The sequence below is a fragment of the Myotis lucifugus genome, unplaced genomic scaffold (genome assembly GCF_000147115.1).
Source record: "Myotis lucifugus unplaced genomic scaffold, Myoluc2.0 scaffold_105, whole genome shotgun sequence".
NCBI lineage: Eukaryota > Metazoa > Chordata > Mammalia > Chiroptera > Vespertilionidae > Myotis > Myotis lucifugus.
In genome coordinates, this window is record NW_005871153.1 from 2,392,181 (window position 1) to 2,405,593 (window position 13,413).

General features: G+C 43.0%; 1 protein-coding gene across 1 annotated transcript in view; it reads right to left on the minus strand.

Moving 5' to 3' along the window:
- LOC102442254 (kalirin RhoGEF kinase) overlaps positions 1 to 13,413 on the minus strand; it is a 279,390-nt gene that overhangs the window by 88,479 nt on the left and 177,498 nt on the right. The window contains exons 15-16 of the mRNA XM_023757300.1: positions 10,572 to 10,738; positions 3,673 to 3,792 (exon numbers count right to left, since the gene is read on the minus strand). Coding sequence (XP_023613068.1) covers positions 3,673 to 3,792; positions 10,572 to 10,738 — 287 coding nt within the window. The remainder of the gene's footprint in view (positions 1 to 3,672; positions 3,793 to 10,571; positions 10,739 to 13,413) is intronic.

Genomic DNA, 13,413 nt, shown 5'->3' on the forward strand with positions numbered 1-13,413 from the left:
CTCGAGCTGCGGTTTGCTGGCCACGGAGCTAGGGCGACCATGTCATTTAAAGCTTCAAAATGTGGTCCTAACAACTTCCATGCCATTATCACCTCCTATTTCCTTACAAACACGCTTTGAAAACACACCGTACTCTTTTTGTTTTTGTTGCCTTCAGTCTTCCTCCCCATCTATGTTCCAGTCGCCCTTTGACACTCCTCTGACCTCCTTCAAAGTGGCCTTTCCAGACAGCCTGAGCCTCACCAAAACTACCCTCTTCTGAACTATATCACTCGTCCAACCCTTGGCTGATGCTCCTTACTTATTCTGTGGAACTCTCAGGCAAGGACTATTTAAAAACTCACTTGAATAGCTGTCATTTAACCAGCTGTGTACTCTGTGCTAGGCACTGTGCTTATGCATGTTCTTTTCTAGTTCTCATGACACCACCCAGGTAAATATTACTATTCCCTTTTCACAGATTAAGAAACTAAGGCTCAGGCTAGTTAAATGACTTGCCCAAAAATGTACAACCAAGGAAGTGATAAAACCAGAAATAAGATTCAGGTTTGATCTATTCCCAAACCAATGTCCTTTCCACTATATCACATCAGGTCTTGAGCAATCGGAATGGAATCTATATCTACAGTGTCTCATTTAGAGGAAGGGCCCACCAAATGACCATTTAGCAATTATGATAATTATCTGGCCTCCCCTCAGTATATGAAACCAGCATATAATTGTCATCATGAACCTGTTATTATGTCTTTTTCTCTGACAGAGAAGGAATAACTTTAATTTTCCTGTAATTTATGCTATGTAATAAATCCTCTTGTTTTTCCTAAAATTCATCATCATCTAATAGTCCTGGGAACCCTTTCCTCCTGTAATTTCCAAAATGATAAACTCTTATGTACATGACATATGACAACCCTTTGCATTGCTAGGTCTGAGTAATTATTTTGCATTTATTTCTTTTTATCTAATCCTATTGATTGCTATATCTTTAAGACATGGATTATCAAAGATGTTAATATTTAGTAGCAGAACACGGAAGAAAATGGAACCATATCAACTGAATTTATTAACCAGTTACAACTACTGGATCACTATTACTTAACTCGGTCTACCATAATGCTGAAGCTTGACATCTGTAAGAGGATTTCAGATAAAAATGGAATTTAAAATCAAGTTTTTCTCTATGGTGTTCACAGTCCTTGAAGGCACATCAGCCACACATCTTGGATACTACCACACAATAATCCAGGTTTGCTGATAAAACTATGCTTCTGTATGCACTGTCTACTACTCTCTGTTCTGAATGGCTCTGAATTTTACCTGAATTTTTACTTCAGGTAAAAATTCTGACCTTCTTTTGTGGGACCAAAACCTTCAAACTGATGAGGCCACCCAGGCGAGTGTGAGCAAATTCTGGTTTGCCCAGGATAGTTCTGTATATGCCTGTTTTCTGGCTTAGTTATAAATATTTCCATCCTTCACTCTTAAAAATGTCTCTATTTTAGCAATAAATTACATGGTCACCCTACCTACAGCTATTTTATTTTCCTTTCTGGAATCCAGGGTTCCTTCTTAGGGCCCAAGAAGTCAAATTATGCTCCCTATCAGCAATCATTGTAAAGGCTTCCGGTAACACCAACAGAATGGGTTAAGCCGAACCAGACTAGTTAGATCTGCCTTCAAAGTGCTTAAATCATCCATGGCATATTCCCCCCATGCAGAACCCGCTGTACTAGTAAACGGACATGTTTAGAGAGAAGCACAAGGCCACCTGAAGGAGGAGTATACGTTGAAATTCTGGTTCTGTTCTCATCATTATTCTAGCCATGCACCAGACCCTGCCTATCCTGCATTCCCAAGATCTTCCAGAAATCCTATCTGCTCTGCCATGTCCTCCTGAAACCATAGGCAAACTCTACAAGGGCCTCTAGCTCAACATCAATTCCAAGAACATCTGATCAAGTTGCACCCAAGCATTTAAGAGACATCTATGCTTAGTGAGCCTTCACTCTGTAAGGATGCAATGGCATCTACCACAAATTAACACATGACGCATATGCAAGTCATGTCAGAGTTAGTCATTTAGATAGAGTCGCAAATGCATTTACCCACTATTTTCCACTAGCTCACTGAGATGCTCAAGTGTGTCATGACATTTGGTTTTACTTTCCCAATGTCTGATTAAGGGACTTAAAATTGAATTACCTGCCAGGTACATAAACCTTCACATGCAATATAAACAAGGAGGAAGTATGGCCAAGAGCCGTTTGCTCCTGCTCAGCATCCCTCCCAGCCTGATGGCATTCTTCCGGTCTGACTGGCAAACCTTCGTTCTCCACACTGCTCCTCTCCCCGGGCCTTGTCCACTGGGTGCCTGATTCTTGACTGTAGCCCCAGTCCTGATTTTTTTCTTTACGGTAAATAGTTCCCAGCCTCTCATGTGTGGGCATGCCAGTAAAATGCCACAGAGACAGCTAGCGATAATAAAACTTCTCTCTTCTGGTTAGTTCTTCCCTAGAAAATTATTTGTGCCCATACGGTGTGGGTAATATACAGTATATTTTACAATCTTAAATCCCAAACAGTATCCTAGTACTAGCAGCTGTTCCTGAGAATGTATCAGAAATCTTATAGAAACATGCCATTCACGTTCATGCTATTTTTACACGTATAAAATGGTTTTTAGAAAATTAAATGGTTGAGATCAATCAACCACTAGTTTCAAAATGAGTGACAATCAACTGGATTACTGTATTAACCATATACTTATTGGCATGAACAGTTAAAATTGTATCACTGTAGTAGAAAATTCTCAATAACAATAATTTTTTGTAGAAGATAACACTTTGCATTTGTAACACACTCAGAAGTGGGTCAAAATTTATGCTGAACCATAAGTAATGAATGTCTTTGACGTTTTCCTTCTTTATCTCTTTTCCCATTGGTATTGAGCTTATTTTATATTAATATCATTCCCATGTCTCATTTCCTACCATTTTCCCTGACACCACGCTAAAGCAATCAGCTCAAGTCTCTTTGGGAAGGATAATGTTCTAGCAGAAAAGATCATTAAAGGTATTATTTAAAGTAAGATAAGACTTATATTAGATGATCGTAAGTGGAGTTTTATTTTAAAAGCAGCATCACTGAACAACTACTCTCAGTGGAGCAAACCATCCAGCGCTGTCTGCTCCTGTGATCGCTGTTCTTGTAAAAAGGCCGAATCTGACAACGGAATCAACCTTACATGTAAGCTAAGCGTTTAACACGGAATCCTAATTTACTAATGACTCTTTCACTTGTTCATCCTCAATTCTGTGTGACCTTTACATTTCTCACATGGTGCATAGTCCACAAGGAATAAAAAACTCAACGCACCAGGGGGCTTGAAGGTTAAAGGTACCAATTAGAAAGAAAGCAAATCCATGTTTGTAGTGTGAATACTTGAGTTCTAAAACCAGGCCTCCTTGTGGGGGTTAGGGGGCGTAAACCCTGCATTGGCTTCTCCATCAATTCCTGGAGAGTAGGGAGGTTCCCTGGACCATTTCACTAGGAATCACTAGGAATTCGAGGGCTTCATTACATAAAGGGACACCCACATATGAGAAATCGTCCCACTTGAACCACAGGACAGAAAGGGGAGGGGAGGGCGGTGCAGCCAGATGTGGGTGTTACCTCGATGGCCAGTTGGAACTGCTCGTGCTCCCGCTGCAGCTGCTCCGCTTCAGACAAGGAGCTGGCGTTGACCAGGCTGGCGTTCAGCATCGACTCCCCATTGCGGATCCATCCCAGGACCTAGGGAGTCGGACAGGAGCACAGGTGAACGGCCTTCGCAACTTCCCCAGAGCTGTGGCCTTCTCTGATGGGCCCTTCAGTCAGAGAGCTCACTATCTGCCACCCACAGGATGGGTCTGGATAATTAAGTTGGTCATCTTCCTAATCTTACCTGGCACCCTGTGCCACAGGGCACTTACCTTAAGGACCAACCTCATTCCCAGCTTCATATATTCTTTCCTACCTTTATCATGCCTCTGTCCCGATTTTCTCACCCACTTAATTTAAACATTACTTTATCTGACTGCATTGTATGTCCATTTCTGAAGTTCCTCCTGGAACACAGAATGGCATAAATAAACTCCCTCTGTTGGTGCCCTTTTCTTTTTTAAAGGCCCATTTTAAATGGTAATAACGTCTTGAAATCTACCAACCTAGTCACTCCCATTAGAAAGGACCTCTGGGTCACCTAGCACAGCCATACCATTTGGTACGTACCACCTTTGTGGCGCTCACCTCAGGCTGCCTTTGGTCAATTATTCCGACCTATGTTTCAATTCTCCCCTTAGAAGGTAAATTTCCAGAAGAGCAGAGTATTCTATTAGTCACATGTTCATCTCGTATAGTGCCCAGCACAGTATCCAGCATACGACGGGTATGCAGTAAAGTTTTTGAAAGAGTGAGGGATTATCTATGGCGAACACCCAGGTCACACCTAAGAAGTGGGTCCAACCTCCCATGCCCTGAAAAATAGCCAAGGTAGACAGGCTTGAGCTTTGGCAGGTAAGCAACCCAAAGGAGGAGGAGGAAGGAGGATAAAGAAAACAAGCAAAATAGTGTAAATAATCCAAACGGGAACATTAGAAAAAGGGAGAGTAAGTTATAATTGATTTAGAGGCTAGGACTCAGCTGAGTAAAATTTCTAGGTGACCTTAATTAGTCCTCAGCGAGGGAATATTAGCGTAGAAGGAGAAACAGCTGACACCGTCTAGACCAGTGATTCTCAACCTGCGGCTCGCGACCCCTTTGGGGGTCGAACGACCCTTTCACAGGGGTCGCCTAAATACATCCTGCATATCAGATATTTACATTACGATTCATAACAGTAGCAAAATTACAGTTATAAAGTAGCAACGAAAATAATTTTATGGTTGGGGGTCACCACAACATGAGGAACTGTATTAAAGGGTCACGGCATTAGGAAGGTTGAGAACCACTGGTCTAGACAGTCCTAGGACCTAGGTGAAATGGGCATGTGCAATTATCCAGCTAATAGTGTTAGCGCGAATAATCAACCTGGAAGAATCAGGCCTTGAAAATCTACCTTGTGTCTGGTCACCAGCAAATTGCCAAGTATTTTCTTTATTAGGAAATCTGAGTGTTTTATTGGAGAAAAAATTCTTTTGAAATGTCAAACTCAGTAAATACCACATATCTGTCACTTCCACACAAACAGAAGTCACCACAATCTGTTTCAGAATATTACTTTCTCCTCTCAACTTCTTCATGTTAAACAATTAGAAAAATACTCAGCCTGGTCTCCTAGGCCATAACCCTCATAGACATTTTGCCAATTTCCTCCTTGGGCAGACAATGACTGGTGCCACATCGTGCATGGATAACACGGGGGCAGACATCCCGCTGAAGCAGGGCTCTCTGGATTGAGATGTTAATTCATGGCTGGTCTGGCAGATTGTGGATGAGGTACAACTATTGTACAGCAAATAGTTGCAGGAAATAACTGCTCAGAGTGTATGTGTGAAATCTCCGACGCCACTAGTGTACTATGGCTGGCAGGCTCGAGGGGCAAATGACTTCCCAAAGCTGCCTGTAAGTTTGGGTGCAAGCATACACGGATTGTGTGCTCCAAATGTGCTTTTTGCAAAAGGGACCTCTCAATGTACATTTCTGAACTATGTAGTCCTTCTGTCATGATTCATTGCATTTTGCTTGGTTCAAGATTCATGTGAGGGTGTCAGAGAAACATTTTCTCCACATACATCACAAATCAATGCTTGAGGGGCAATTTGATTCCCTCTGGGCCTCCTGAGGAGATATTCCTCTCCAGTCTTAGCCAACTGAAACATCAGTTGTAGCTGTGGTTGTGGGATCCCCATTTACCAACTTTTCCATTTAGAAATATTGTGGGCTCCAGCCTTTACCTCTTTCATTAAATCATGCCATATCTCTGACATCCGTGCTCACTTTTATTTCCCAAACACTGTTTATAAAGGCACTGCAGGACTTTAAAGCGGGAGACTTGATTTTAGGAAGATAAAAAATGCATGGCAGTTTATATCCATCCTCAGGTTCAGTCAGGGTGAGACTGATCCCTATGATTGAGTTAGTCCTAGAAGCAGAACTGAGATAGTATAGAAAGAGCACAAAATCTGAAGTCAGCACACCTGGCTCTGTTACTAACCCTCTGAGTCTCAGTTTTCTCATTTGTAAGGTTAGGATAGCAGTACCGTCACCCTCTGTAATCAGGGTTGATGCAACATAGCAGGATAATAGTGGTGGTGATCATTTTTAGTTCTGGAGCAAAGCCAGGTAATGCTATGATTCTTCATTTGTACCTCTCACAATGAGAAGAGAGAAAGTCTGGGAATATTAATTTTGTCCCAGTATTTGTAGTATTTATTGGTGTATTCTGGCCCTCCTGATGTTCGGTAGGTATCTTAGCTGTTTTGTTATCATCATTCTTTGTACTCTGATTAATGACAATTCTTGTTGGTGTAATTCTCTATTACTATAGTCCTTAGTGTTCCTGGTTCATAAGGTTGGTTATTTATTCTTCGGTGAGCATCCAAATGAATGCAAGGTAGTAGAAGAACTATTATAATAAAAATGAGAAAGTGTTGGTTCTACCAATCTTGAGCTGTGTGAGTTTGGAAACATTTCATCTCTCTGAGGCTCAGTTTTCTTTTCTGTAAAATGGTAACCCCTTGCTTGCCTAAGTCACAGGGCAAAGATGAAATAAAATAATTAATGTGAAAGTACTTTGCAAACCATAACATATAATCCATCAAGTGAACATTTTATGCTGATCAATCACTGAGGCAACAGTTTACCTATAGGTTAGATGATCTTTGAAGGTCACTTTGAGCCCTAACATTCCATACTTCTTTCAACATTCTGGGACTGCCCCCATAACCATAGTATACCAGAGAACTTAGCTTCCAGAAATGAGGGACTGAAAGAGTATGGATGCTTGGGGACTCAGTCAGAGCTGAGAGGGGGAACGGAAATGGAGATCTATTGCTTCCTTAGGCCAAGAAAGCTCAGCTCACTGGGTTAGGAGACTTGTTTAGTTAACTGGATGTGGATGTCCACAAACGAGGAAGCCATCCAAGCTGGGCAGGTGGACCCTGCCACCACGTGGGCTGAGGAAGCTGCAGGTACATGGCTGTGTTCTCTAGGTCATGCTGACAATAAGTCTGTGAGGTTGCACTCAAAGCCATTGACTCTGAGGTCTGCGACTGCAGATATTATCATGAGGCACAGCCACTTCTGAAACCCCAGCCACAGGAAAATCATCAGCCCCTCAGATGGTAACTGGGAGCCTCTCATGGTTTCAATGTTTCTTAGTTCTAAAGATTCACGATGTTTGAGACTGTATGGGTTCATCCATCATGGTTTTATAGGCCATGACCATGTGTCTTCTTCATTATCGCCACTTTGAGAGAAATGGATAGTGGTTGCCTCTTTTTTGGATTTATTCCAACACTTTTCTAAGTTCTATGTATAGTGAACCCAATTGAACACAGTATTCTCGACAGGAATATGAGAACAGGATAATATTTTTCTCCTTTGTTTTGAATGTCCATCTTGACACTATGCAAATTTTGGCCAGTTATTTGCCCCATAGGGCAAATCTAAGTCAATATCTTTAGTAGACAAATACATGTGGTTTCTTTCCCCATTGCTTAGAGCCCCCAAATCTTATAAATCCATTTTGGCCTATTTTCTGCTAAATGCACTGCTCTTCAGGAATACATATAGAAATTCATTTAGTTTTATGCCCATTAAATAGGCTATTCACATCTTCCTGAATTATCTAATAAATGTGAGGTCATCCTTACCAGAGTAGCAATTTTCCTGGAAAGCAATCAGAGCATTCTGTGGGGTCTGGAGAAAAATCTGAACGACTTTTCTAGAAGAAAGAGGGCATCTGGGTGGTCTGGGGCCCTGGACCATGGGCTGTAATCAGGAAAGTGGTTTCCCTTTAAGACTTAACATTTTTCTGGAGCTATCTGGGCCATTTACCTTACATACAAAGTCCTAGGTAATCCCTCAGGAAAAAAATCAGTTGCATTAACCAATTTCCTTTGTCCTGAACACTTGAAAATAATTTTCAGTCTAATGTCTGTGGCATCGTCCCCCTCAAAGTTTCAGTTTCATGTAACTGTGACATAACAACACTTAAGGTTATGATGGCCACATCTCAACCTTTCCTCTCTGAGAGCTCTAACGACAGAGCGGTATAATAACACATTGTTGTCCTCTCCCTTTCTGTCCCCATTGATGGCATTTCATTAAATGTCCTTTTCCTTTTATTCTTTTCTTTTTTTGAGAGTATATTCAAAAGAAAACTCTCAAGCTGGTGTCTAAATGTAGCCCCATTGATCAATACTGACATCTAAATTAACTCCCTCTTTCCAAGTGTCGACAGCTTCCGAATCAATATTTCCTGCTCCACCAAGTTCCATCAAACGCAAATGCCTGCTCTGAACAGGACCAGACAACTCTCTAGAGAAAGAGCCTTGCATCGACTAGGAAAACAAGTCTGTCTAATGAGGCACGGTGGCTGGACCGAACAGCAGTCCCTGGTCACCCCCAAGGCCGCTGTCCTTTGCAAAGGCCTCCACAGTTTCCCTAAATTCTGATGCGAGCAATCCAGCCCCATCTGGAACTCCAGTCCCACTGTGTGTCATTCTGAGCATGGCGGGAGACGGGGTTTCCTCAGCCCCATAGGAGGGTTCTGATTTGGTTCTCCAACTCATACAATACTGAATGCAAATGTATACAGACATTCGTCAAGCCTGAATTATTCATAGATAGATGTTTCACTTTCCCATTTGACAAACTGTGTTATCATCATCCCAGCTCCCCATTCTACACAGGATGTACACTTGGAGGATGAACATTCATTTCCATTTTTGTATCAGTCACAAAAAAACCCCAACATAATTAGGGTGTTGGCTCTACACTATTAATGCTGGAGCAAAACAATAAATAAGTAAAAAACCAGGAGCAAAAGCAAAAGTAGATTCATTTCAAAGTCAAATAGGGATAATTTTCATCTGCTCTGTTTTGTTCGGATGATCGTCCCTGCCACTGTCCACTGACAGGAATAACAGCATGCAGAGCAGAGGACCCCATGACCTCTGGAGCCCGCTGAGTGAGCGGGCAGGTGCCACCTCGCTGCCAGATGTAAACCACGCCTGCGGTGATTCAGTGTAATGCTGCTGCGGCCAAGAAAACCCAGACTGCATGCTGCTGCAGGGCTTCTTTCTCTTTCCCCGGAAACCCCAGGGTGGGCGTGGGGTCTTGCAGAGGCAAATTGGGTGAAAGTTTTAGCTTGAGTTGGTCAAGAGGCCCCAGGAGCACTAATCCTATGGTACCTCAGTTTCCTCATTTGTGAAGTAAACATACACCATTTCCCCCCATGGCTTGTTCACCTATAATGAGATCACGAATGAAAAAATACTTCTCATTCGAAAGAAAGTACTATCATTACTGCCAAGAGTGTCTGATTTGTATTCTCCTCACTGCTCCGGGCCTGCCGGGATTCCCACCGTGTCCCCGTGAATAACATTTCTCTCCAGAGAGCCACGCAGGTTCCCAGTGCAACTACGTGGAAAACGACTTGGATGGCAGCGTTGTGATCTGGTCTTGCCTGGGGCTCAGTGGGGAATCTTTAGCACAGCATGTGTGGGCTCTGGCTGAGCACTGACTGGGGGAGAAGGGGAGCACAGAAGATACTTTTGTCCACTTTAATAAATAACAATGTTATAACTAAGACATAGGCATTAGCAAGGAATACCCTGACTCCAAGGGACCAGCAATCATTAAATCAAATATGATGTTTCTGTTCCCTGGGGTACATTAATAGATTTAAATCTAAAAGCTCTAGCAGTCAGTGTACATAAGGGTAAAATATGTAGTATTTTTTAAATGTGCCATTGGTCATTGTATGTCCCTAGAGATTCCTAGACACCTGGGTATGTCCTTAGAAAAATGGCTAGTATCATATTTCATATAGATAAGAACCTTTTTTCCTTTTTAAAATTGACTTTATTGTGGTAAGAAAATGTTATCGGAACCACACTGAAAAGAATGATGGCAACTGCTACCACGTATTGACTATCAGCTATGTGACAGGGACTACACTAGGCACACAGGGGCCCCAAATTAATCAACCGAGCTCTAAAGGCTCCATATACTTATTGATAAAGGATTTGTATTTCCCATGAACTGTATGCCAGGATTGGGGATGCAAAGGAAGAGAAAAACCTTCAGTGACTGAGGGCAACTCAGGAATGCTCTCCTTAGATTGTTACGAAAGAGGAATCATACATTTCTTGTTTGGGCCACTGGACCCTTAGACCTGTTTGTCAGATCCAATAGATGGCAGCCCAGCTTTCAGAAGCTAATACAACCATTCCTTCACATATCTATTTCTGAGGTCTGGTTACACCTGTGGCTCTGTCTGCCTCACCCCATACGAGGAGCAGGCCCAGCCCCGTTGGGAAGCCCGGGTGGGAAGCCTGAGTGGAAGGTAGAGGAGCCAGGCTCACCTGCTTGACCTCAGCCTGGAGGTGCCGCAGTTGGAGGCACTGCTCGAGCCGCTTATGCGTCTGCTCCGCATTGAGTTCCAGCTCATGCTGCTTCTCGTGGAGGAACTCCAGTAGCTCTTGCACCTGAGCTGCCAGATCAATGTCTTTCTCACAGATTAACTCAATTCCTGATTTAAAAAAATAAACAATTAAAAACCAGGTAGTACCATAAAGACTACATTTCATTCAATATTCATATGAAAGCTGGAATTCAGAAATGGCCATTATCAGCACCCTCCCAACTACTATGCATCCGTCTGTGAAAGTGGACAGACGGCCATAACGGGCTTTGTTTGGGATGCTCCCACATGGCATCTCTTTTGGGTTAACTGGTCCTTTGCCTGGGACTAACTTTTCAACAGATGGTCAGCTCCTTATATCGACTGGTGTTATAGAGAGCTGGTTCTCTGGAAGTCCATACCCAGACAAGGCAGCACCCAGCAGTCTCTGAGGGGAATTTGCCAACACCGAGAATATTCACAAGCCAGCCTCTGGATCGTACTGGGAAATATAAAACAAACCCAAAAAGACTGTCTTAGGCACTTCTGCCCAAGGCACATTCTCGTTAGCTGGTCAGCTGGGGAGCCCACCAATCTCAGTGGATGGCCGCCTGAAAAAGAAATCTGATCTGGAAGATGCCCCCATTGCTCTCACACCATCAGACATTCACCTCTGCCATCACAGATACACCTGCAGCATACAGTCGGGGGAGTACAGGGGACGGCTGTACACGCGAAAGGCAATTCATTTCTATAGAGGCAAAAAATAGTGTTTTATATAATGACAATATGGGAGAGTGGGAAAGAAATTTTCTGGTGTTACATGGTAATAATTTCAGTATCTTCTCGTGTTTATTTTTTTCTGTCAGTTTCATAATTCCCAGTCCTCGCTCCTGAAATATTCACAGGAGACAGAAAAGAACAGCCTGTCCTTTTGGCAGTCAACTCCCTCCACTTACTATTTTCAATTACCGAGAGGATGAGGTAGAGCATCTCCTTGACTGAAATAAAAAATAAGAAGGAATACAACATTTCTACATCTGCAGTGCTCAGCTAAGTGGGGTGACCCTTGACCCCATGTTTACCTTCTGAAAATCTAATTAAAATCCACCTGCAGAAGTAGATGCTCTTTCCTGCTTCCAGCCACCATGTGGGTTTTTTCCAGCTCGGTTTTCATTCTGCATGCATCTCTGACGTTTAGGATGCTGGGCTGGGGCAAAGTGTCTTTCTACAGCAAGCTCATGGCTCACTCCTGCCACACTGCTGCTAAATAGGCCTCTACGCCTAGTAACGCATCAACGGGGTCATCCATCTGCTTAGGATATCATCCAGAAGAGGCTCACAGCCTGCCCTTCTTTCTCATCTACCTCGCTTGGATTGTTTTCTGAGAGATGAACACAGGAACTGGAATGGGTGAGGACGATGCCTAGGACACCTCTGTGCTCCTCAGTAGTGCATCATGTTGTGGATGGAGAATGGGAAAACAGGAAGACTTACTCCAGCTGCACCCAAAAGAATAGAAACTCCGTGCTCTCTCCCACTGCCTCCAACACATTGAAATGGGTCCCAGTTAAAATCCATCAGTTGGCACATATCCATCCATCAACAGCAAATAGCTTTCTTGTGTTGACATTACTCCTAATCAGAGGCTTAATCCTCAGGGGCTCTCAGAAGTGCAACAAGAATGTTTGTTCTTTGTATCAAGTATTGAAGTGTATCCTATATAATAAAAGGCTAATATGCAAATCAACCAAACAGCAGAACAACTGGTGGAATGACCGGTTGCTATGATGCACACTGACCACCAGGGGGCGGATGCTCAATGCAGGAGCTGCCCCCAGCCTGTAGGCCCCAGGCCAGCCAAGGTGGGTGCCAGCAGGGCCCCCCCCCCCATCACCCTGCTGGTCACCCCACAGATCAGCCCTGATTGCCGGTCAGCCTAGGGACCCGACACATGTAAGAATTTCGTGCATTGGGACTCTGGTTTGTAATAAAATAGTTTGTCAGTCTCCTTATAGAATGTTGTATTGAAGTTTCTGATGTGTTCCCATAATGCCCTGTTCTCATCCCTCCATCAGAACACTTGCATTGAGGCTTGCCCCTTATTAACTTGTCCATGCTTTCGCAAAAATGCAGGATCTCTGATACTAGGTCCAAGTCTGTCTTATGCCTCTTCACATCTTTAGGGCCTAGCCCAGTGCTTGACTCATACATCCAATAAATACCTGTTCAATGACCACATGGGCCTCTTTAGGGAGGAACTCAGGCCATGTGCTGGGGTGGAAAGTACCTGAGAGCTTTGGGGAAGGACAGATGTAACTTTGAATCCATGGGCTGTAACCTATCCATGGTATCTGAACTCCATATCCTCTCTGGGTAAAATGGGAATCGCAAGACTTCTGGGTGTGTTGTGAGGACTCAGAGATAAAGTGCCAGTATTTACAGTGCCTGGCCTTTAGTAGTCTAAAAATTACCCATTTTCCCACTTTTTCCTTTCCCTTAGGGAAATTATAACACATTTACTATTGATTACTGATGGGACTATGGAATGGTTTGTATAAAATGTAAACATAAAATCTTACCATTGGTATTTATGTACTTGCTCAAAGTATATAATTAGAAACTATGGTAGTTTGGACACTATTATACCAGTGCTCTCAACCTAGGCTCATATTAGATTCTTCTAGAGAAATTTAAAAAATCACCATGCCATGCCCACACCCCATACCAAGAACACCAGAATCGGTAAATCTTAAAGCTCCTGGGTGAGTCCAACATGCAAACAAGATTGGGAACCACTGGAT